The 25,377-nt window shown below is 48.2% G+C and overlaps 1 protein-coding gene and 1 long non-coding RNA gene across 3 annotated transcripts in view; one reads left to right on the top strand and one right to left on the bottom strand.

Annotated features, from left to right (window-relative positions):
- ADCY10 (adenylate cyclase 10) overlaps positions 1–25,377 on the top strand; it is an 89,495-nt gene that overhangs the window by 38,569 nt on the left and 25,549 nt on the right. The window contains exons 19-24 of the mRNA XM_083621686.1: positions 88–369; positions 5,093–5,449; positions 6,900–6,980; positions 10,351–10,407; positions 10,512–10,571; positions 10,789–10,828. Coding sequence (XP_083477812.1) covers positions 88–369; positions 5,093–5,449; positions 6,900–6,980; positions 10,351–10,407; positions 10,512–10,571; positions 10,789–10,828 — 877 coding nt within the window. The remainder of the gene's footprint in view (positions 1–87; positions 370–5,092; positions 5,450–6,899; positions 6,981–10,350; positions 10,408–10,511; positions 10,572–10,788; positions 10,829–25,377) is intronic.
- LOC310765981 lies at positions 10,318–22,446 on the bottom strand. 2 transcript variants are annotated; one of them, XR_014549897.1, is made up of 2 exons: positions 22,240–22,441; positions 10,318–10,530 (listed from the first exon to the last, which is right to left on the bottom strand). It is a non-coding gene; the product is annotated as an uncharacterized lncRNA (long non-coding RNA). The 2 variants fall into 2 exon arrangements; XR_014549896.1 differs by lacking the exon at positions 10,318–10,530 and adding an exon at positions 19,724–20,473 and having other exon boundaries at positions 22,240–22,446.

The following is a 25,377-nucleotide window of genomic DNA, read 5'->3' as shown; positions in this document are numbered from 1 at the left end:
ATTTGATTGTGCTATTCATCCTTCGGCGGCATTTTTAATGTTGGCCTGTTTTCTCACTTCATGACTTAATTTTTTCCCCCTGTCTAGGGATTGCTCTGGCTGAGTTGGACAACATGAACCCTTCTGAGCAGATGGTGGTGAAATGTGCAGCTATTATTGGTGTGACCTTCTCTACAGAGTTGCTGTTTCACATCCTCCCTGAATGGACCAAGATGAAGATGAACCAGACCTTGGCAGCCCTGGTGGAATCTCACATCTTCAAGTGTTTTGGGGAAAGGAAAGAAATGAACACCAACCAAATTCAGGATGAACTTTCTAATGAGCTCTGCTTCTCCCCCAAAGCTGTGAAATCAATGGGACAAGAGTCCGGTAAGCACATTCCTAGGAAACTGATGCTTTTCAGAATATTCCAAGTTGGTTACTCAAAAGGAAAAGGGTGATTTCACAAGATCTTGGGTGTTTCTATATGTGCATTTCATGTCGAACTGGTAATGTATATGTACTGTATTTTTCGCTCTATAGGACGTACTTTCCCCCTCCAAAAATTAAGGGGAAATGTGTGTGTGTCCTATAGAGCGAATGCAGGCTCCTTGGCTTCAGCAATAGCAACGCGAAGCCTCCGAAGCGCAGAGGGAGCACTCCCTCCGCGCTCTGGAGGCTTTGCGTTGCTTTCACTGAATCCTGGAGAAGGAGAGGGGTCAGTGCGCACCGACCCCTCTCGCTCTCCAGGCTTCAGGGATAGACTCTCCTGGCTTCAGCGAAAGGAACCTGAAGCCTCCGGAATGCAACGGGAACTTGCACTGCGCTCCGAAGGCTTCAGGGATAGCTGCCTGAAACCTCTGGAGCACAGTGGGAGGTCTCACTGCGCTCCGGAGGTTTCGGGTTGCTTTCGCTGAAGCCAGGAGAGCAAGACTCTCCTGGCTTCAGCAGAGAGGGAGAGCTGCGCAGCGCCCCTTCAGCGAAGCGGGAGGAGAAAGGGAAGGGGCTCCGTTTCTCCTGCAGCGTCGCTGAAGGGGCGCTGAGCAGAGAGGGGGGAGAATTTTTTTTCTTGTTTTCCGCCTCTAAAACAAGGTGTGTCCTATGGTTGGGTGCGTCCTATAGAGCGAAAAATACGGTATTTAAGGAGTCCTAGGCTCTGTATGTATTAGTGGCTTAAGACACAGTGAGGCTGCTTTCCCTTGCTGTGTTTCATGATGCATTTTCCTGTTGCAGAACACACCAGAGAGGGAGCAGAAATGAGAGCAGGGATGTCTTCGCAATACCCGATTCTCTGAGCCTGAAACACACACTCACACAGACAGTTCCTATTCCGTGGACCTGCCGTATGCGTATTTGATTTAGATTTATACATTATTATTTTTTTGCCAGTTTACTCGGTGTTAGATATCAGCTTTTAATTATCTTAATCAATCATGAGTTTAGCTGGTCCTACTGCTTAAGAAGGGACATGGGTGATGCTGTGGTCTAAAAACCACAGAGCCTAGGGCTTGCCGATCAGAAGGTCGGCGGTTCGAATCCCTGTGACAAGTTGAGCTCCCGTTGCTCGGTCACAGCTCCTGCCAACCTAGCAGTTCGAAAGCACGTCAAAGTGCAAGTAGATACCGTATTTTTCGCTCTATAGGACGCACCGGACCATAGGACGCACTGGACTATAGGAGGGGGAGAACAGGAAAAAAATAATTCTCCCCCTCTCTGCTCAGCGCCCATTCAGCGAAGCGACAGGAGAAACGGAGCCCCTTCCATTTCTCCTCCCGCTTCGCTGAAGGGGCGCTGCGCAGCTCTCCCTCTCTGCTGAAGCCAGGAGAGTCTTCCTCTCCCGGCTTCAGCAAAAGGAACCCGAAGCTTTTGGAGCGCAGCGCGAGGTTCCACTGCGCTCCAAAGGCTTCAGGCGGCTATCCCTGAAGCCTAGAGAGCGAGAGGGGTCGGTGCGCACTGACCCCTCTTGCTCTCTAGGTTTCAGCGAAAGCAACGCGAAGCCTCCGGAGCGCGGAGGGAGCGCTCCCTCTGCGCTTCAGAGGCTTCGCGTTGCTATTGCTGAAGCCAAGGAGCCTGTATTCGCTCCATAGGATGCACACACATTTCCCCTTAATTTTTGGAGGGGAAAAAGTGCGTCCTATAGAGCGAAAAATACGGTAAATAAGTACCACTCCGGCGGGAAGGTAAATGGCGTTTTCGTGCGCTGCTCTGGTTCTCCAGAAGCGGCTTAGTCATGCTGGCCACATGACCCAGAAACTGTACGCCGGCTCCCTCGGCCAGTAATGTGAGATGAGCGCCGCAACCCCAGAGTCGTCTGTGACTGGACCTAACAGTCAGGGGTCCCTTTACCTTTTACTGTTTAAGAACCATTGAAATTCTAGCCGCTGCAGTTTTGTGTGGGAGGGATTCTGAGCTTGATAAGAGCTGAGAGCACATGGAACCTTACGAAAGGACAATACAAGTGGACTCTCCATGCTCTTACCACGGGCAAAAAGACTGATACTGATGAATGGGGAAAATAAAAGTGCGACTCCCTTCTACGATTGGATTGAAGACTTAAACAAACTCGCAACATATGAACAACTTGCATATAAACGCAGACTTGCCATGGACAAATTCAATGATATTTGGAATCCATTCTTACAAATACTGTAATAGGTTAAGATCTGGTAAAGTACAATAATAACTTTGTAAAATATACAGTTTGGGGGTTTTTCCAACCCTCGCCTTTATTTCCTCTTCTACATGGGTTCTGTTTCTCTTTTCCTGTCTTTTATTTATGTCTCACAATGTTTAGTGCACATATAATTATGTACCTTTGAACTTTCAATAAAGATGTTATAATAATATTAAAATTAATTTTGATGGAAAAGTTAACAGAAAGGGTATGTGAAAGAAAGCAACATGAGAAACTACATAACTTTTACATAATGTGGTCCTCCTTTATTACATATGCATCAAAGAAAGAGCATGCATTTAAACCACCTAAGACACGTGGGAGCATGTGGAATGGTATTTTTTAAACTAGCAACTGTAGAAATAATTTTTTCTTTGATTATATTACTAATGTAATTACCTGGACATAGTTGGGGCTGTTTTGGGAGAGGGGTGGTTAGGGGGGGAAATGCATTTGATTGCTTGTATTTGATTATATGTTGTTCTTCTATTCAACTAATAAAATATTCAAAATAGTAATAATAATACAGTGGTACCTCTGGTTGCGAACAGGATCCGTTCCGGAGTCCCGTTCGCAACATGAGCAGAACGCAACCCACGTCTGTGCGTGCGTGCGTTGCGATTCGCCACATCTGTGCATGCACATGACGTCATTTTGCATGTCTGCGCATGTGCAAGGGGGCGAAACCTGGAAGTACCGTATTTTTCGCTCGATAACACGCACCTGACCATAACACGCACATAGTTTTTAGAGGAGGAAAACAAGAAAAAAAAAATCTGAATGAAACAGTGGATGTATCATTTTTGTGCTTCATGCTGCAGCCACAGACATGTGATTTGACGGTGAGTTTGGGGTAGCCCAATGCAAAGATCCTGAGGATCCATGTGGATCCATGCTTTGTAACCACGTTTTTGCACCATTGCAGCCCCAGGCAACAGTGGGTGCGTGATTTTTTTGGTGCAGGCTGTAGCCATGGACATGCTATGTGATCTGATGGTGAATTTGGGGTGACCCAATGCAAAGATCCTGAGGATCCATGTGGATCCATGCTTTGTAACCACGTTTTTGCACCATTGCAGCCCCAGGAAACAGTGGGTGCATGATTTTTTTGGTGCAGGCTGTAGCCATGGACATGCTATGTGATCTGATGGTGAATTTGGGGTGACCCAATGCAAAGATCCTGAGGATCCATGTGGATCCGTGCTTTGTAACCATGTTTTTGCACCATTGCAGCCCCAGGAAACAGTGGGTGCGTGATTTTTTTGGTGCAGGCTGTAGCCATGGACATGCTATGTGATCTGATGGTGAATTTGGGGTGACCCAATGCAAAGATCCTGAGGATCCATGTGGATCCGTGCTTTGTAACCATGTTTTTGCAGCATTGCAGCCCTGTTTTTGCATCAGATCATTGCTATGTGATCTGATGGTGAATTTGGGGTGACTCAATGCAAAGATCCTGAGGATCCATGTGGATCCGTGATTGGAACCACGTTTTAAGTAGGGAGGGAAGGAAAAACATAGAAGCGACAAGGAGAGGGGTGTGCAGAGAAGCAGCTGGCTAAGAATGCAGGAGAGGGGTTTTACCGGAGGGAGGAAAGGAAGGCAAAAGTCCCCCCCCCCACAAGCCAACCAGCTCTCTCTCTCCCCCCCCCCCAACCTGCATGTTGCCTTCGAGTCCCAGACGCACGGAGAGGAATCTGTTTTCCACTCTGCTTGCCTGGAGGGGAGGGGTTTTCTCTGCTCTTTGTTCCGTCTGAGCAAACACAGTAAGGAAACAGAAGCGGGTGGGCAGTAAGACCCTGAGGCAGAATGCAGGAAAGCAGCAGCTTCCTCTTTCCTCCCTTCTCCGGACGTTTTGATATTTGCCTGATTTTTGCCTTCACTCGCGCTTGTCAGCTCCAGGGACCACACATTCGCTCTATAACACGCACAGACATTTCCCCTTACTTTTTAGGAGAAAAAATCTGCGTGTAATAGAGGGAAAAATACGGTAACCCTTTCTGGTACTTCCGGGTCGCCGTGGGACGTAACCTGAAAGAACGTAACATGAAGCGGACGTAACATGAGGTATGACTGTACAGTGGTACCTCGGGTTAAGTACTTAATTCGTTCCGGAGGTCCGTTCTTAACCTGAAACTGTTCTTAACCTGAAGCACCACTTTAGCTAATGGGGCCTCCTACTGCTGCCGCGCCACTGGAGCACGATTTCTGTTCTCATCCTGAAGCAAAGTTCTTAACCTGAGGTAATATTTTTGGGTTAGCAGAGTCTGTAACCTGAAGCGTATGTAACCTGAAGCATATGTAACCTGAGGTACCACTGTATTTGATTATATGTTGTTCTTATATTCAACTAATAATAATAATAATAATAATAATAATAATAATAATAGTAGTAGTAGTAGTAATAGAGCTGAGAGCAAACCCTGCCTTGGCTTTCAGATCTTGGAATGGTCGTTGCCAATAGGCTGAAGCAAGAGGAGTCCGTGATGCAGTGTAAGGTGATGGGATTTTGCACACCCCTGCTGCAAGAAGCAGCCTACGAGCTGTGGCTTAAGAGCCAGAAGAGAGCCCTGCATCTCAAATGCGCCAGTTACCTGGAGAGCCAGGCTCACCGATGCCTGTGCTGTGGAGGAGGAGACTTCATCCCCTTCCACCGCTACGCCGTGGATGGCGTGCTGCACAACATAGACCCGCAGGGAACGAAAGCGACCAGAAGCAAGGAAAGCATCCTGAACGAGGCCGCCTCGACCATCGTTTCCGTAACGCTGAAAAAACTGGAGCAAACAGATCAAGGAGGTAAAAGCCATGGCCTTAGCAGGTGCGAAACTCTGGTGACACGTAAAGGACGGGAGTGTTTGGGTGCAAGCGTCGTCACTTTGCAGAGAGCCCAGAGGGCAGGTACCTCGGGTTAAGTACTTAATTTGTTCCAGAGGTCCGTTCTTAACCTGAAACTGTTCTTAACCTGAAGCACCACTTTAGCTAATAGGGCCTCCTGCTGCCGCCGTGCCACCGGAGCACGATTTCTGTTCTCATCCTGAAGCAAAATTCTTAACCTGAGGTAATATTTCTGGGTTAGCGGAGTCTGTAACCTGAAGCGTATGTAACCGAGGTACCACTGTATAGATTTACAACAGGGGTTTGAGGGAGGTTGCAGCTCCGAGGCAGATGAGGGGGGAAGCTAGGAAATCATGGGACAGCCGGGATAACACTTGGCTGACACGTTGTCATTAGAAAGCATCCCAGACCCTCCATCTCCCAGAACCCGGTGAGCCTTAAAAGTAGGAGAGCAAAAAGCTCAAAGGCAGAGGGCACGTAGCAGGAACCCTAGAGGACAGGATGAGAATGACGAACGAGGAAGTGGGAGAGACCGGGGCAGGGTGTGTGTGGAGATTCACTCGGGACAACACCATTATCCAAGAGGTTGGGTTCTATAGCCTCTCTCTGTAACACTAAAATAAAAAAGGACGGTAAGAAACGTTCCCTTGTCTTTATATTTCCTGGGCAACCAGCCAGGGGCCGCTGACAGAATCCTGACAACTGTAGATGAAAGGTAAAGATGGAAACAAAAATTGAAAATAAGATGGCCTTCAAAGGCATCTAGTCCAACTCCATTAACTATGATATGTTGTTTATAAACTGCTTAATATGTTAAATAGGGACGCGGGTGGCGCTGTGGGTTAAACCACAGAGCCTAGGACTTGCCGATCAGAAGGTTGGCGGTTCGAATCCCCGTGACGGGGTGAGCTCCCGTTGCTCGGTCCCTGCTCCTGCCAACCTAGCAGTTCGAAAGCACAAAGTGCAAATAGATAAATAGGTACCACTCCGGCGGGAAGGTAAACGGCATTTCCGTGCGCTGCTCTGGTTCACCAGAAGCGGCTTAGTCATGCTGGCTACATGACCCGGAAGCTGTATGCTGGCTCCCTTGGCCAGTAAAGCGAGGTGAGTGCCGCAACCTCAGAGTCTGCCACAACTGGACCTAATGGTCAGGGGTCCCTTTACCTTTAATATGTTAAACATATCTATGTGCTGTGTGAGATATATGCCTATTATCTGCGCTTTGGGTCCACCAGCTTTGTGCTGTGGCCCTGCTTCACCCACCACCGGTATGCAGCCCCCTCATGGGGACATGGCCACGCAAGGAGCAAAAGGTTCTCCATCCCTCTGTAGTGCAGCCCAGAGTTTGTTCTGATGCTAAATACAAATACAATAAGTGTTCACCTCAGCTCCTGTCTCCCTTTAACTGCAGGTCTGAATGAAGATGCCTCAATGTTTGTTCCGTTCCAATCTTCAGGCAGCATTGCAGGATCTTCTCCAACATCAGAAACAGGTAAAACTCCTTCTGGAAGTTTTATATTGATTGGAGGACGAATGGGATAGCATGATGTAGAAATTTGGGGTTTGGCTTTTGCTGCCCGACTTCCCCAAAGCCCAACAGGTTTTGCTGCCCAACTTCCCCTAAGTCCATGATCGGTCAGAGAAGAATGGATGGAGGCAGGATCCGGTGGAAAGTTGTTCTGTTCATAGCTGTCAACTTTCAGATTCGAAAATAAGGGATCGTCAGCCTCGAAAACAAGGGGTCAGCAGCCTCACCTGTCCCGGGACAGTCTACGGGATATCTAACAATCTGAGATAGCAACGGGAAGCAGCGGGAAACGGCGCTGGAATAAGGGAATTTCCCGCAAAAAAAGGGAAGGTTAACAGCTTGCAAGGAGGGAGAGACCCTGAACAAAACTGTGCCGGGACCTTTAAAGACTTTGGACGTTGCCCAACCCCCTTAGCCAAAGACCACCCCAAAGTCATCATACATACAGCATAGGAGTCACTCTACAGCAGAAATCCTGTCTGCCAGGATACCTGATAAAGGTCGCTGATTGCATTACCTGGGCAGCCTGGCCATTCTTTGGTGATGGTTAATACTTTAGCTCCTAAATCCAGGTCACAGGCTCACCTTATTCATACACAAATACGCCCTTAAGAGAGGATTTGTAAGCGAAAAGACAATGAGAAGGCTTTCTCCATTTGCCTCCCTTACTGCAGAGGAATATTTGAGGTTACTGGGAGAGACAAAATGGCTTCAGGATTGCTCTCCCATACTATTTCAGACACTTGGTTCATATATTTAGATATGTGTGCATCTATGGATATTTCTTCTATATTTGAGACCTTAAAATTATTGCAACAGCAGATGGAATCCAGGGTGATGGGAACATAAAAGATAACTGATCTTAAACAGTGGGCTCACACAACCTATCGAGTATAGTAATGTCACTATTTTGAATCTCTCCCTTACGGAGAAGAGTCCAAGATTCTTGGTCCCTCTGCTGAGCAACTTGAGAATTTTCAACAGCTCAGAACATGTCAGCTGCCCCAACTAGTGTCCCTGATACTGGCACAGATTAAATGTCTAAGATGACCATGTTCTTACTAAACTCTGCTGGACAGAGCAACTAAGGACAGGTGGCTGGGCACAAAAGTGTCATGATAAGCTTAGGGTTTATAATCTCTAAATGGAGAAATAGAAATGATGATGATGATGATGATGATGATGATGATGATGATGATGATGATATTAATTTATTTATATCCTGCCCATCTGGCTGGGCTTCTCCAGCCACTCTGGCTGGCTTCCAACAAAATATTAAAATAACAGTAATCCATCAGACATTAAAAGCTTCCCCAAACAGGGCTGCCTTCAGATGTCTTCTAAAAGTCTGGTAGTTGTTTTTCCCTTTGACATCTGGTGGGAGGGCATTCCACAGGGCGGGTGCCACTATTGAGAAGGCCCTCTCCCTGGTTCCCTGTAACTTGGCTTAGCCCTGAGTTAGCCCTCGGTCCATGCGAAATTGGATCTTTGATCAGGATGCCCACCAAGATAGAGCATTCATTATGGCTGTTTGGTACCCCCAAATCTGTTTGGTACCCCCAAATCAAGATCAACCACTTAAACCTTCATTACCTTGAGACACTGACTTCCTGCAGCTGTGTAGGGCATTTGTTGAACTAAGGTTCCAACAGATGCCCTTGGTGTATTTAGAGGGGAAATACCGTATTTTTCGCCCTAGAGGATGCACTTTTCCCCTCCAAAAATGAAGGGGAAATGTGTGTGCGTCCTATGCGGCGAATGCAGGCTTTCCCTGAAGCCTGAAGAGCGAGAGGGGTCAGTGTGCACCGACCCCTCTCGCTCTCCAGGCTTCGCGAACCTCTCTGCAAGCAGCGGGAGCCCGGCGCTGGGCTCCCGCTGCTTGCGGAGAGTTGCCTGCATGCTGAAGCCTGCGCGCGCTGAGCTCAGCGCGTCCAGGCTTCGCGCACCTCTCTGCAAGCAGCGGGAGCCGGCGCTGGGCTCCCACGGCTTGCAGAGAGCTGCCTGTTCTGGGGGCTGGGGTCGGGGGAAGCTCGGGCTTCCCCCGCCCCAGCCCTGTGCCTGGGGGGGGGGAATATTTCCCCCCCTTTATTCCCCCCCCAAAAACTAGGTGCGCCTTATGGGACGGTGCGTCCTATAGGGCGAAAAATACGGTACCTTGGAATTGCCCATGGAACGCAAGTGCATTTATGGATGCAATCAGGTTAAGGGTGTCATGCATTACCTGCTGCTTTGCCCCTTATATTGAATCCCCAGAGAAATTTTTTTATCCCCTGTTCTTCACTGTCTCTCTTGACTTTTGCACAACTTCGGAAAGCTTTTACAGAATTACGACTAAATACAATAAACTCTGCTCATAGAGATGGGAGACACAGAGGCATACCAACAAACGAACGTGTTTGCATTAGGGGATGTTCTGAAGTAGAGGACCTTATGCATTTTATCTTGCACTGTCCCTTATATAATGATGCAAGAAAAAGATTTTTAGTACCTATAATGACAAGGTCCCCTGGCCAGAACCCCTTTGACATGATTTTATATCTCCTCGCAGACACAGATAAGTATGTGACTTGGCATGTAGCACTTTTTGCAACTGCTGCTAGGAAAATTAGAGCAAATTATATAGCTAAGGTAGCCATTAACTGTAAAGGAGATGAATTCATTTGATCCTATCTATCTACTTCAGGCTATGCTCTATCTTTGTCATCAAACTCTGAGTATAAATTGCACACTGTATTAATTGACATTGTTTTTAACATTAGTGGCCATGTGATGATTTTAGCTTGTGAATTTTATTGTTTAATGTCTTGATTTGTACATTGGGGTACTTTTATAGCTCTGTTTAGAGTACGTAATGTTTTGATAATATAAATGTCTTAAGTCTTTTGTATCAATTCAGTATATTTTCTTTTAATTGTCAAATAATTCTGTGTACATTGCGGCAGCCTTTGGCTATGTGCAATAAAACTGACTGACTGACTGACTGTCTCTCAGAATGATACCCCAGGAGGGGATGCTTGAGCTCCTAGCTGATAAAGACCTACAGATTATGCACCTGGTAGCCAAATTTGCTCTGACACCTAAGAAGCTCTGTTCTGGATATGTTAATTTTAAAGTTTTATGCTGTAAACTTTTTATAGGGTATATCTATCATGCAATTTCAGAGGGAAACCTTGCCTTGCCCTCTGCTATGCATTGTAGCGGCCTTTGGTTACGCACAATAAACTGATTGAAAACCAGTGTCCCATAACCAAGGAACAGTGATGTTAATGCAGGTACTGAGAAATGCTAGTAGGCTTAACACTGGACTTATTCTTGAATTTTGTTTGCTTTACAGTATACCTATCCAGCATTAAACAGTGTGCTTCAGAGCGTTTTCTAGGATCAAGTAACGGTAAACGGATTTCACCGAAACCCCAGATGTACACAATTAACCGCTTTCTTGAATGATGGAATCATATCAGATGCATCTTCCTTTGTTTTCTTTTCCTCCCTCAGAAATTTTTGTTTCTGACACCTGGATGGAAAATAGAATCACAAGACGCAATCTTAGCAAAGGTAGGCTCAACCGTATTTAACAGCTCACGACTGAAAAATCTCCATATGATGCTTCCATGTTTACACACACACACACACACACACACACACACACACACACACATATATCCAAATGAATGCTTGGTTTAGTCTTGGTTTAGTCCTTTTCTTACTTAACAAGAAACCATAATGTCTGCAGCAATGCATTTATCATTCTTCCCTTCCCTTCCTTTTCTAGAAGAGCTTCAGGGGAGACCCAGCTTGCAAGAGTCCTTTAGGTTTGATGAAAAGAACTTCTATATTCTTTGCCATTCTGCTATGACTGGGGTACTTTAAGGGTCTAAGAATCTCTCTTATATGAAATCAGAGTAATAGTTCATCTTACCCAGTACTAAAAACGTTGGCTGGTATTTGTTATTACAGTGGTACCTCGGGTTACATACGCTTCAGGTTACATACACTTCAGGTTACAGACTCCGCTAACCCAGAAATAGTGCTTCAGGTTAAGAACTTTACTTCCGGATGAGAACAGAAATCGTGTTCCGGCGGCATGGCAGCAGCAGGAGGCCCCATTAGCTAACGTGGTGCTTCAGGTTAAGAACAGTTTCAGGTTAAGTATGGACCTCCGGGATGAATTAAGTACTTAACCCGAGGTACCACCGTATATCCAGTTGATCAACTGGGGGTCTTTTTCAGCTCTGTTCACCTGAGAGCCCTTAGCTTAGAGATAATGTAGGCGATTAAATAAGAAGCCCACTGATAGTTGTCACTATCAGAAGACTACCAGAGGTTGTCTGCTAAGAGTCAGAAAATAGAGAGCTCACAGGCAAGGCTTTTTGCCCTCCGTGAATCCATATCTGATGTATTTTGGCAGATTCAGTGTTCATTTTTCTTGACTGCATTTCACCACCCTTTCTCCAAAGAGTGCAAAGTAGCTTAAAGGGTAAAAGTACCCCTGACCATTAGGTCCAGTCGCGGATGACTCTGGAGTTGCGGCGCTCATCTTACTTTACTGGCCGAGGGAGCCGGCGTACAGCTTCCGGGTCATGTGGCCGCTTCTGGCGAACCAGAGCAACGCACGGAAACGCCGTTTACCTTCCCACCGGAGTGGTACCTATTTATCTACTCGCACTTTGACGTGTTTCGAACCGCTAGGTGGGCAGGAGCAGGGACCGAGCAATGGGAGCTCACCCCGTTGTGGGGATTCGAACCGCCGACCTTCTGATCGGCAAGCCCTAGGCTCTGTGGTTTAACCCACAGCGCCACCAGCGTAGGGCAGAACTAAAGATCTGGGAGACACCGGGCAGTCTGCTTCCCGTAATTTGGTGCAGCTCCTCACTTGATGTGACATTGCTACTCCCTGTTTCCCCCCAAGTTGTAATTACGTGCAGCAGAAATGGGGAAACTCGTGATATGATTGTCATCATAAATATGGCACAGTGAGCTTCCTTAGAGGTTAGAATTGGGGACTCAGCTCTTTTCAACTGAAATTGCTCTGAGGTCCAGTTTTATAGGGACGCAGGTGGCGCTGTGGTCTAAACCACAGAGCCTAGGGCTTGCTGATCAGAAGGTCGGCGGTTCGAATCCCTGCGACGGGGTGAGCTCCCATTGCTCGGTCCCTGCTCCTGCCAACCTAACAGTTCGAAAGCACATCAAAGTGCAAGTAGATAAATAGGTACTGCTCTGGTGGGTAGGTGAATGGCGTTTCCATGCGCTGCTCTGGTTTCTCCAGAAGCGGCTTAGTCATGCTGGCCACATGACCCAGAAGCTGGATCCCTCGGCCAATAAAGCGAGATGAGCACCGCAACCCCAGAGTCAGCCATGTCTGGGCCTAATGGTCAGGGGTCCCTTTACCTTTACCTTTACCAGTTTTATATTTTGACTCAAAAGATGGTTCAGTCACAATATAGTAAAATATTTTGTTGATTTTTCAATCCCATGTTTTCTTTTAAAGCCATTCTCTATTAATCATCTTTATTCTTCATAACCCCAAAATATACTTCCCTCTCCACAGGTTTCTTTTGAACCCCACTGCCCCCTTTCCTTCCCTCTCTCCCTTGCCTAGCATGCTTTAGCTTCCCTGATAGTTCTGTACTTTTCCACTTTTTCATCTCCTCATCTCTCCCCCCCACCTCACCCCATTTCTTCATGGTTTCCCTGATAGCTCCATTTCTCAGGCGCTCCCTCTTTTTCTCTGTATCTGTGACAGTTAATTAACTTCCTGCTCTGCTCCAAAGCAGTTGTGTGGATTGGGGTGTCGCAGGGTTTTGTCCTGGGCCCGTTGTTTTTTCAATGCCTTTATAAATGACTTGGATGAAGGAATTGTGGGGACGGTCATCGAATTTGCAGATGACACCCAACTGGGAGGGGTAGCTAATGACGCAGAAGACACAATCGGGATTCAAAAGGACTTTAACAGACTAGAGTAGGGGTCAGCAACCTTTTTCAGCGGGGTCCGGTCCACTGTTCCTCAGACCATGTGGTGGGCCGGACTATATTTTGAAAAAAAAATATGAACGAATTCCTATGCCCCACAAATAACCAAGAGATGCATTTTAAATAAAAGCACACATTGTACTCATGTAAAAACACCAGGCAGGCCCCACAAATAACCCAGAGATGCATTTTAAATAAAAGGACACATTCTACCCATGTAAAAACACACTGATTCCCGGACCGTCTGCGGGCTGGATTGAGAAGGCAATTGGGCCGGATCTGGCCCCAGGGACTTAGATTGCCTACCCCTAGACTAGAGAACTGGGCCACAACGAATTTCAGTAGGGACAAATGTCAGATTCTGAACTTAAGACAGGAAGGACCAGATGCACAAATATAGGATGGGAGACACCTGGCTTACTAGCGGTACATGTGAAAAGGATCTAGGGGTCTTGGTGGACCACAAGCTTAAAAGGAATCAACAGTGTGCTGCAGCAGCAAAAAAGCTAATGCTATTCTAGGCTGCATCAACAGAAGTCTAGTGTCCAGGTCAAGGGAAGAAATAGTGCCCTTCTGCCTTAGTCAGACCACACTTGGGAGTCCTGTTTCCAATTCTGGGCATCACAGTTTAAGAAGGATGTTGACCAGCTGGGATGTGTGCAGAGGAGGGCTGCTAAGATGATCAGGGGTCTGGAAACTAAGCCTTATGAGGAAGGATTGAAGGAGCTGTCTATATTAGTGCAAATATCATACAGAAATGTGTATATTAGGCAAAAGCGCAAATAAGAATGTTGATTAGGAGAAATTTGCGCATGACGGCTGATGAATTTTCACGAGATTCTTTTAACTGGAGGAAACAGCAACTTGGAATTTCCACGGATTGCTGTTTGTTCCAATTCAGCCGTAAAGAGATGATTTTTGCAGGGAAAGTATTGGGGGGGGGGGAGTCTTGGATCTGGACCTGAAAAGCCTGGACTTGTGCCTAGAAATGAGGAGCAAAGGTTGTATTTATTGATTTAATTTTCAAAAAGTTCAAAAAGTAGATAATTATATGTGCTAATAAACATGATGAGACGTAAATAAAAGGGGGGACAGCACCTGTGTAGAAGGGGAACCCCCCCTGTGATGGGATGGTGAGCTGCTTGTGCGTAAAATCCTGATCCCTCAGAGTTTGGCTAAGTTCCCAAACCTCTGTCTGTGATGGAGCTCCTTAAGCATGGCTCCATCAATCGCTCGTTGAATCGGACAGTGGGCGTTTACGGAACTTCTTCCAGCATAAAAGCTCCTTAACGGAAACACGTCTTCTGGACTCTCGGCGTGACAGTTTCCGCCGAGGAGTGGGTGTTCCTACGGGAGGTCCTGAAACCCCCCCACTGTTCTCGCTTGAAGTATCTCTGAGCTCTCCCTCCGACTCACTTTCCCTTGGAACTCCACTTCTCCCCCTGCTGGTTCCCTCCTCCGCTGAGTGGTCTCTCTCACCCTCCATGAGCCCTTTCACCTCCTTCGTCTCAGATGACAGTTCCCTGACATCCACCTCCCCTCCAGGGCCCCCTTCACCCCCTTCCCTCCCCTCCTCTGCGGGAGGCGAGGGAGCAAAACCCCTGAAGGAACCTCCCTCATCTTCCGAAGTTTCGAACACTTCCCTCCACCTTTTGCTGTTCCCGGTTTCCAAGTACTCCTCCTCCTCGGAGTCGGTACCTCCTTCCAACTCCGATTCCCTGAATCCCTCCAGTTCCTCCTCATCGTCGGTGGTGCCAAAGTACTCCCTCCGGAACCTCGCTACTGGCTGAGGTTTCCTGGGGAACCTTTGGTGGAACGTTTCGATCAAGACCTCGTCATGGACCTCCTCTGCCTTCACCCAGGTGTTTTCTGACTCTGGTTCCCCTTCCCACGCGACCAAATACTCCACCTGATTCCCCTTCCACCTGGAGTCGATGATTTCTGCCACATAGTTGCGGCTTTCCCTTTCTTCTATGGCTGGCCCCCGTGTGGATACCCCTTCACCTTCCCCCCTGTATGGTGACAGTAATGACCTGTGGAATACTGGGTGCAGTTTCATGTGGTTCGGTAACCGGAGTCTGAAAGCCACTGGGTTGATCTGTTGGATGACCTCAAATGGTCCCAATCTTTTGGGTCTCAATTTCTTGCAACCCCCCTTGTACGGCAACCCTTGGGTTGATAGCCAGACCCGACTCCCCACCCTAATTGTTTCACCTTCCCTTCTGCTCTTGTCTGCCTGCCTCTTATATTCTTCTTTGGCCCTTTTCTAAGTTGTGTTGGAGTTGACGATGGATCGCTTCCATTTCTTCTACAAAAAGTTCAGCGGCCGGAACACTCCATCTCTCTCCTCCTTCCCCTGGAAACGCCCTGGGGTGGCACCCATAATTAGCCAAAAATGGGCTCATCCCGGTGGACACATTCTCTGCATTATTGTAAGCAAATTCCGCTAGTGCCAACTTTTCGACCCAATCGTTTTCTCTGTCATTGACATAGCACCTCAGGTATTGTTGAAGGATACCGTTTGCCCTCTCCGCCTGCCCATTGGTCTCAGGGTGCCTGGCAGTCGAAAAGTTGACCTCTACGTGCAACAAGCTCATAAGCTTCCTCCAGAATCTGGACGTGAACTGTTTCCCTCTGTCGGACACCAACCTCAAGGGGGCGCCATGCAGCCTAAAAATATGTTCTACAAACAATTTCGCTGTCTCTTCCGCCGTGACTGCATGTGAGCAAGCTACAAAGTGACCCATCTTAGTTAACTGGTCTACTACGACTAGTATGGCGGTTTTCCCCTGGGATTTGGGCAGATCAGTCATAAAATCTATCGACACCGCCTCCCACGGTCGTTCTGGTGTGGGTAACGGTTCTAATAAACCCGCTGGTGCCCGCCTTTCTCCTTTGGCTCTCTGGCATTGGTCACACCTTCTCACATACTCCCGTACATCCTCCCTCACCTTGGGCCACCAAAACTCCCTGGTCACCAACCACATGGTCTTGTGTTGCCCAAAATGCCCCGCTGTGGGATTGTCGTGCAACTGTTTGAGTACTCTCCCCCTCAATTCCCCTTCGGGTATATATAGTGCCCCTTTGTAATACAATGCCCCGTTTCTTTCTTCAAAACCTCCGGGGTCTTCTCCCTCTCTCCTTAAACCTCTGAGCTTATCCTGGGCGTACTCATCATTTACCGTCCCCTCTACCAGTTCTCTTTGCCCCACCCAGGCCGCACCACACACCCAGTGGTCCTCTGGGATAATATGTCTCTCTTCTGGCGCTCCCTCCCCCTCCAAATATTCAGGTTTGCGAGAGAGAGCGTCCGCTCTGATGTTTTCTGGACCTGGCACGTAGCAGATTTCAAAATGGAATTTGGAGAACTCCTGGGCCCATCTCACTTGTCGCTGGTTGAGCACTCGTGCTGTTCTCCAATACTCCAAATTCTTGTGGTCCGTACACACTTGCACCTTATGCTGTGCGCCAATTAGTAAGTGTCTCCATCTCCGGAACGCTTCGTGAATGGCGAGTAGTTCTCGGTCATATACCGTGTAGTTCCTCTCGGATTTGTTCAGCTTACGCGAAAAGAAGGCACACGGTCTCCATTCCGACTTATTGCTCCCTGGCTGAAGCAGTACTGCCCCCACCGCCCGGTCTGAGGCATCAGTTTCCACTCTCATGGGTTTTTGTAAATCCACATGCAGGAGCTGTTCTTCCGAAGCGAATGCCTTTTTCAATTCCTCAAAAGCGTGCTCCGCCTCTGCCGTCCAAACGAATTTCTTCTTGCTGCTTAGACAGTCCGTGATGGGAGCCGTTAAGTGGGCAAAGTTCTTGATGAATTTACGGTAAAAGTTCCCAAACCCTAAGAACCTTTGCACATCTTTTTTGGTTTTCGGTGTCTTCCATTCCAGCACCGCCTGGACCTTGCCTGGATCCATGGCTAATCCCTTGTCTGATAAGCGGTACCCCAGGAATTCCACCTCCTTGGTGTGGAACTGACACTTCTCCAATTTCACCCACAACTGGTTTGCTTGCAGCTGGCTCAGCACTTCCCTGACATCCTTCACATGCTGCTCCTCATTCTCCGAATATATCAGCACGTCATCGAGGAATGCCACGCAATTCTTGTAGAGCAAAGGTCCCAGTACATGGTTCATGAGCGATTGAAAACAGGCGGAGCCTGATTGCAATCCGAATGGCATAACGAGATATTCGAAAGCCCCTAGGGGGGTGAACATCGTTGTCTTCCATTCATCCCCCTTCTTTATTCGTATCAGGTTGTACGCTCCTCTCAAGTCCAGTTTCGTGAATATCTTTCCCTTCCTCACCCTGGTCAAAATGTCATCAATCCTGGGCATGGGGAAAGTCACTGGTTCTGACACGGCATTCAGGGCCCGGTAGTCCACGACCAATCTCGGTTTATCCGTGTTTTTTTTGTCCACAAAAAACACTGGACTGCCCCCCACCGCTCTGGACTCTCTGATGAAACCTCTCTTCAGGTTTTTGTCAATAAACTCCCTCAACTCCTGCATTTCCCTGTCTGACATGGCGTACAGCTTGCCCACGGGGAGCTGGGCCCCAGGGACCAGGTTAATCTGGCAGTCAAAGTCTCTATGCGGTGGTAGTTTATCTGCTTCCCTTTCGCTGAAGACCTTGCTCAGGTCAGCGTATTGTTTGGGCACCTTCCCTTTGTTCGCCACTTCCGTCCCTGCTATGGAGGCTTTTGCCCCTTCTGGCACCTTTCCCTCTTTGCAGTGTTCCAGGCAATGTCCTGACCCAAAGGACACCACTCTCTGATGCCAGCCCACTAGCGGGTCATGCAACGCTAGCCAGCTCATTCCCAAAATGACTGGCGCCCCTCCCAGGGTGGCTACATTGAACGCTATCCTTTCGGTGTGCCTTGCCACCCTCATAACCATTGGGACGGTCTGTAGGCTAACTTCTCCCCCCAACAGCTCCCTCCCATCGATCGTGGTGACCTGCAGGGGGTTGCTTAAAGGGAGTGTCTGTATCTGGTGTTCAGCTGCAAACTCCTTGCTCATAAAATTACAGGAGCTGCCTGAGTCTAACAGCGCCTTGGTCTTTAGTGGGTATCCGTTTGCCAGCTCTAGCAACACCTCTATTACTAGGGCTGGTCTTGGAGGTTCCGGAGTGGGCACTTTTACTGCTCCTTGGCCTGTCTGCAGTGCCCTGACAGAGGCAGACAGGCGTTGGCTTTTACTGGCTCCTGGACTTCCTCCTCCTTCCCCCCAACAGCCCCCGCCATCCCTTGCCATTCCTTTCTTTGCGGGCAGACTCTGGCAAAGTGACCTGGCTGCTGGCAGAGGTAACATTTCTTGGCGCTCTTTCCCTCCTTCTTCCTCCCTTCACTGGGATTTGAAACTGCGCGCGCGCGCGCTGTTCCAACTTCCATCGGCTCTCCGGGCGGGAAACTTGGCTCTGGAATCTCTGGAATGCGGAAATCCCTCCAACGCTCTCCTTTCCCCTCCCGCTTCTCCAAGGCTCTTGCCTCCTGGCGCGCTCCAATGGTCAGCGCTGATTTGGTCAGCTGGTCCATAGACTCCGCCCTGGGCGCCCGGGAAAGTTCGTCTTTCACCGCCGAAGAAAGCCCCTCTTCAAATAGCATTTGAATGGGTTCCGCCGATAGGTCCCACCCCAATCTATGTATCAACATTGTAAACTCAGTCCAGTACTCACGAACCGATCGGCTCCCCTGTTTGCAAGCCATCAATTGTCTGCGTACCAGTCCCTGTTCAATCTCGCTGGAAAACATCAAATCCATGGCGCGAAAAAACTTCCTCGCGTCCTTCAGCATGTCACTATTCCCTGCCATCAGGGGCCGGACCCAGTCCCTCGCCCCTCCTTCGAGATGGCCAATCACAAACGCCACTCGCGATGCCTCATCGGGAAAGTCATTAAACTGCAGTTCAAGAGCATACTGCATCTCTGTCCTAAAGGCTTGGTAGTTCCTGGGGTCCCCCCCAAACTTCTGCACCATTCCTGGCATCTTTCTTGCTAGTGTAGCGCCTTTTGCCTTTTCTGCATCCTGCGCCCTCCTTTCTTCTAGCCTCGCCGTTTGCATTGCTAGCTGGAGTTCCAACACTCTGTACCTTTCTTCCAGAGTTGGACCTTCTCCAGCTCCTGCTGCTCCTCCGGTTCCGGCTGGGTTGCTCATGATGCCTCTCTGCACAAGCTGCTTTCAGGGACTGTCCGATTGCTGTGATGGGATGGTGAGCTGCTTGTGCGTAAAATCCTGATCCCTCAGAGTTTGGCTAAGTTCCCAAACCTCTGTCTGTGATGGAGCTCCTTAAGCATGGCTCCATCAATCGCTCGTTGAATCGGACAGTGGGCGTTTACGGAACTTCTTCCAGCATAAAAGCTCCTTAACGGAAACACGTCTTCTGGACTCTCGGCGTGACAGTTTCCGCCGAGGAGTGGGTGTTCCTACGGGAGGTCCTGAAACCCCCCCACTGTTCTCGCTTGAAGTATCTCTGAGCTCTCCCTCCGACTCACTTTCCCTTGGAACTCCACTTCTCCCCCTGCTGGTTCCCTCCTCCGCTGAGTGGTCTCTCTCACCCTCCATGAGCCCTTTCACCTCCTTCGTCTCAGATGACAGTTCCCTGACACCCCCCCAAACTGTATACTTTACAAGTGGTTATTGAACTTCACCAGATCTCAACCTATTACAGTATTTGTAAGAGTGGTGTCAGGAGCTGGCCAACTGCTGGCTTGAGAAAACAACACGCAAATGGTAATTTACAGAAGATTTATTGCATACAAGCAATTAGCCTCTGGCTGCTCTCTCTCAGAGCGTCCATAAATCACAATCAAGTTGAGTCTTCTGAAGAATACTTCCGGCTACTGCAGAATATCCGGAACTTTCCCCCCTTACGTTTATTGGTTTTCCTTCTGTCTTTGACCCTTTCCATTCGCCTAGTTTTTGGACTGACAGGTTCAACAAACTCCTCTTCGAGTGAGGAATTCCTCTTCCCCCCTTGTGCCGTGAGAGAGTGAGATTCTTCAGAGAGCTGGCTCTCATCCAGCCCACTTTCGCTTTGCTGATACGCAGCATTCCTTACAGCTTCAGAAAGGGGAGGTATTCGCCCACTGTCTCTAGCTGCCTGAGAAATCTGTCAGTCTCCTGTCCTTCCTCTGCCTGCCCGCTTTCTAGCTCCGGCTACTCTTCACGATTTTCTGTCGTGTCCATGACAAGTGGATTCCAAATATCATTGAATTTGTCCATGGCAAGTCTGCATTTATTTGCAAGTTGTTCATATACTGCGAGTTTGTATAAGTCTTCAATCCAATCATAGAAGGGGAGCCGCACTTTTATTTTTCCAATTCATCAGCATCAGTCTTTTTGCTGTGGTAAGGGCACAGAGAGTCCACTCACATTGTCCTTTTGTAAGGTTCCATGTGCTGGGCAAATAATTCAAAAGGATGTTTTGCTCTGTAAAGGTAAGGTTGTTCCGTACACTTCTGTTGATGGTTTCAGTTACCTTCTGCCAAAAATCTTTCCATATAGGACAATCAAAAGACATACATTTTAGAGAAGCATTATCCCTACTGCATCTCCAACAGTTAGATACCTTAGATCAGTGGTGTCCAAACTTTTTTCAAAGAGGGCCAGATTTGATGAAGTGAAGGGCCGTGAGGGCTGACCAAAGGGCCAACCAAGGTTGTTGACCTTTTTTAAGGATTGTTGAGCTATTTTATGATTTTACCACAAAATTTTCTTTTAGATTGGGGTTGTTGAGCTTCTTTTAGGGTTGAAGTTGTGGAGGGTTTTTTTAAGGATATTACCCCAGGAAATAAACTGCCACAGGGGCCAGATTATACCGACCAGCGGGCCGGATTAGGCCCTCGAAACAGACTGCCTTAGGTAGTCCTTTTTTAAACAAGCGTAATGGAGTCCAGTATATTCTAAATATCAGAAATGCGTAGCAAAGGTAAGGGTGGACAAGCCTTAAGTCTTTCTGTCCTGGGTTGAGGAGCCAAGCATACGTTAGAAGTTGCTGAGATTCCCCCCCCCCCACTGTCCCCATTTGGTCAGAGCGGAAGATATAGAAATGAAGTTTTTAGAGAGGATGGATGAAATCATCATGCTTACTGAGATGGGCAAGAAAAGAATCAAGAACCTGAGCTCCTGTGAATGTGAAGAGATTGTGGAGTACATCATCATACCTTTGTCTCAACACTGCGTGGCTGTGGAAGATACACCTCGGGCCTTTTATTACTTGTTGGAGTCTGCATGTGGTTATGTCCACCTTTCCAACAATTATATGGTGAGTAAGACCTACTCAATCTTCCCCACTCCAGCTGCCCATGTCCTTCACCCCTCTCTCCTTCTCTACAGTCAGAGGCTACCCTAAACGCGCACAACATTGCATGTGTCAAGTTTTGTGAAAGTCCAAGCCGCAGGATAGTGGTAGGGCAAAACTGTGTATGGTAGAAGTTTGTCCTCTTATTTGTAGTTCCACGTGGGGAACAGAACCGTTGCTAGTTTTATTTTACTCTACTGCAGGCTAGTTTCCCCTGGTCAGTGAGTTTGCTCCCTCTCTTCTGTTGGTTGAGCGGGTGAGAGGGTCAGTTTTGTCAATGGACAAAAATGGCTTGGGCTTGGGCAACTATTTGAGCTTTGCAGGACCAGACACTGGGCTCCCCATACCCCAACCCATATAAATAAGAGTCCAATAAGACTGGTTTTGGGTCAAAACAGGCCACAACATTATTGAATACAGATGAAAGAGGTTTGGCATGGGCATGGGGCAATCTAAATACCGTATTTTTCATTCCATAAGATGCACTTTTTTCCTCCTAAAAAGGAGGGGGAAATGTCTGTGCGTCTTATGGAGCGAATGCGTGGTCCCCGGAGCTAAATTGCCCAGGGGCAAAAAGCAGATTGTGCTTTTTTTTCCAGAAAGAGGGGAGGGAGTGTTGAAACAAAGCCATTGAGCAGCTGATCAGCAAGCGATCGGGAGGGAGATAAAGGACTCTGGCAATAAAGGAGGCTGCCTGGGAGGGGGGAGGTAAACACAGCGAACCTGCAAAGAGAGGAGACAGGAATACTAAAGCAAGCAATGAGGAGAGAAACTCACCGTCAAATCACATATCATGTCTGTGGCCACAGCATGAACCACAAAAATCATGAATCCACTGTTTCGTTCAGAATATTTTTTTTCTTGTTTTCCTCCTCTAAAAACTAGGTGGGTCTTATGGTCAGGTGCGTTTTATGGAGCGAAAAATACAGTACTTCTGGTCCGCTCACCGTGGTCAATCCAGGCAGGGGTTCCTAAGACTTACATCCAATAGGGTGGCCCCCGCAGGGACCGCTGTCTGGGGGAGTGCCTTCAGCCCTGCCCCCCCAGGGCACGTGGACATGGCCACTCCCCCCAGATCCCTGTAACGGGATACCCCAGCGTTTGGAGGGGCAGGCGGAGACTACAACCACCCCTCCATCCAAAACAAAGGATTGCCCCAGTGCCCAATCAGTTGTGACAATTGCTATGAGGTAGGCAAAACCACCGGGTCACAGTGCCAATTAGCTCAGTGGGCAAATTCCTACCTGGCCCTATAAAGTGGTGATGACTGTAACGACAGCAAAATCATTGACTATCACCTTAAACCTAGGGTGGGTGGGGAACCTGGTGAAGGAACAAACAGGTAGTGCCCCAGTGTGGGCTGCTTAAATGGGCAAGGGGCAGACCCGAGGGAAGCCCACTCGCTCCATTGGCTCTGCCCCCTGGCACAGCCCAAATCTCAGCCTTCAGCCCCATTTGCCAAAGCAGGATGCAGGCTAGGATCTGGTTTCCGATAGGCGACGGGGGCTTATGTTCCCACCGCCTATCAGGAAGGGCCCTGAAATTCCAGTTCCCTCTTTGAAGCCTCTGCCATCCCGCAATGCCATGGCGCTAAGAGGGGTGAGCTGACTTGTCAGAAAGGCAAAGAGGAAATCTTGTCCCCTCGCCCGTTTCCCCGTACTCCTCTGATGAATGAAGAGTGTGCACGCTGAGCTCAACCCCAGATGCACCGGAATATGGGCAAGGGAATGGGAGTAAACGGATCAAGGAACTAAATATTCTGTTCTGTGTTGTCCTTCTTTGAGGCTTTTACGTATCTGAACACAGCAGAGCTCATGCTGAAATCTGTGAGTCCCAAGCAAAGAAACATTAGCTTGTTTGAGGAGTCAGTATTGCACAGCCTCAAGGGAGAGGTAAGAGGACCTGCTGGATTTGGTTGATACGGGGAGGGTGGAAATTTTGAAGCCCTACATGGATTGGGTCCAAGCTTTCTGGAAGACTGTATTCCTTCATAGGAACCTCCCTGGGCTCTGCGATCTTCAGGGGAGACCTGTCTCTTGGTCCTGCCACCCTCACAAGCACCCTGGGGTGGGGGCCCTCTCGGTGGCTACTCCCAGACTCTTGAACTCCCTCCCTAGAGATGCCTGACTTGTTCCTTCCTTGTTGTCGCATCACCAGCCAGCGAAGACCTCCTTTTCCCAACAGTCTTTTGGGAGCTGACTGCTTTTTTTTTTTATAAAATATTTTATTAGGATTTTCCATTTTTTTACAAACAGTAAAAAGAAAAAGTTAAAAAAAAAACAATAAAAAACATAATGTTCAAAACTTATATTTAAATAACATCTTTCACTGACCTCCTCATACCTCCCCTTCTTGTATTCCAGTTCGAATTGTTTATCCAGCAAATCCTTATCTCCCAACATTACAATTAAACCCCTTATTTTCTACCCATCTTCTTATATCTTAAACTCTTGATTATATACCAAGAAAAAAGGGACCATTTTTTCATAATCTTATTACCATTACAGCTAGAAACCAGTTAATTTCAATCCTGCATCATTCAACATTCATTAATATTGCAATATTTTTGTAAATAGTCCTTGAATTTCTTCCATTCTTCTTCTGCCGACTCTTCTCCCTGGTCACGGATTCTGCCTGGGAGCTGACTGCTTTTAATGAGGTGGCTGATGCTGTGCTTTCTAAATTGCATTTATTTGTATGGCTTTAATAGATCTTACACACATGCACAAACACACCCTTAATTCTATTCTATTAGCTTTTAATGGTTGGTCTGCAATCAGAACTAACAATGTGCACCTTATCACTTGGTGCACACATGCCCATAGAGATGGCCTGAGAGCTAGAGCTATGGGGCTTCCCTTTCTTCTCAAGTATGACCCCTTTCCCCACATTTCTATTTTTAAATCAATCCATCATTTCCTACCCAGTTGCTCTGTCAGAAGTCTTGTGCAGGCCGAGATGCTAATTCCACTCAAGTTATTTGTTAAAATTGAAATTACTATTCATTAAGCAGTGAAGGGTTTTAAAAATAGCAACCTTCTCAATTCTTAAAAATCAAGTTGGTTAATACTGGACAGTATGGGCAGAAAGCCACCGCCCTGTGGATGACCGGTGAGGGTGGCTTAACCTTTTTGCTCCTCCCACAAGCTGTTTCTCCACCCCCCCATAGGAACTAATAGAGCCACTAATTCATATGGAGGCAGGAAAAAGACCCTGCAATGGCAAAATCAGATAATAGAATCATAGAATTGCAAGGGGGCCATGCAGGGCCGTCTTTAGCATATGTGGTGCCAGGGTGCAAAGATCTGCCCAGCGCCCCCAAATGTTCATCTTGCTGCTGCTGCCACTTCCTCCCGAGTAGTAATAAATGCTACTTTCACAGAGGGAAGACTGGGGGTGTGGGGTGAGGGAGGGAGGGAGGGAGGCTTGGGAGGCAAGCTGCACGCCCGCCAGCCATATGCAGTGGCATAGCGTGGGGGGTGCAGGGGGGGCCGGCCGCACCGGGTGCAACCTCTGGGGGTTAGGGTTAGGGGGCGCAAATCCACGGGTTAGGGGGCGCAAATCCACGGGTTAGGGGGCGCAAATTACTTGCCTTGCCCCGGGTGCTGACAACCCACGCTACGCCACTGGCCATATGGTTGGGCGTGCAGAGAAAGGGGAGGCCACCGGCAAGGTGCGCAGCTCCCCCACTCACTGGGGCGCCCCTGAGAGGCCAGCACCCTGGCGCAACGAACCACTAAGCCCTATGGGAAAGACGGCTCTGGGGCCATGAGGATCATCTAGTCCAACTCTCTGCAGTGCAGGAATATTTCGTCCAATGCAGGGCTCAAACCCACGACACAGAGATTAAGAGTCTTGTCCTCCACCAACGGATCTATCCCTCGTGGTGTGGTTGAGGGTAACCCATCTCTTGGGCATTCCACACTGGGATAACCTTCAGCTCCCACCCCTTGAGTAAGTTCCTTCTTTTTCTCACCCCCTCTGGGAAAACTGGCTACGATAGTTCCTACAGAAGTCGCTGCTGCTGTGTGATGAGCAGAGCTGGTGCACACCCCACGATTTTCTTTGCAAACATTAAGTAGTGG

The sequence above is a fragment of the Podarcis filfolensis genome (genome assembly GCF_964270895.1).
Source record: "Podarcis filfolensis genome assembly, chromosome: 6".
NCBI classification, from domain to species: Eukaryota; Metazoa; Chordata; class Lepidosauria; order Squamata; family Lacertidae; genus Podarcis; species Podarcis filfolensis.
This window is presented reverse-complemented; position numbering and strand designations above follow the sequence as displayed.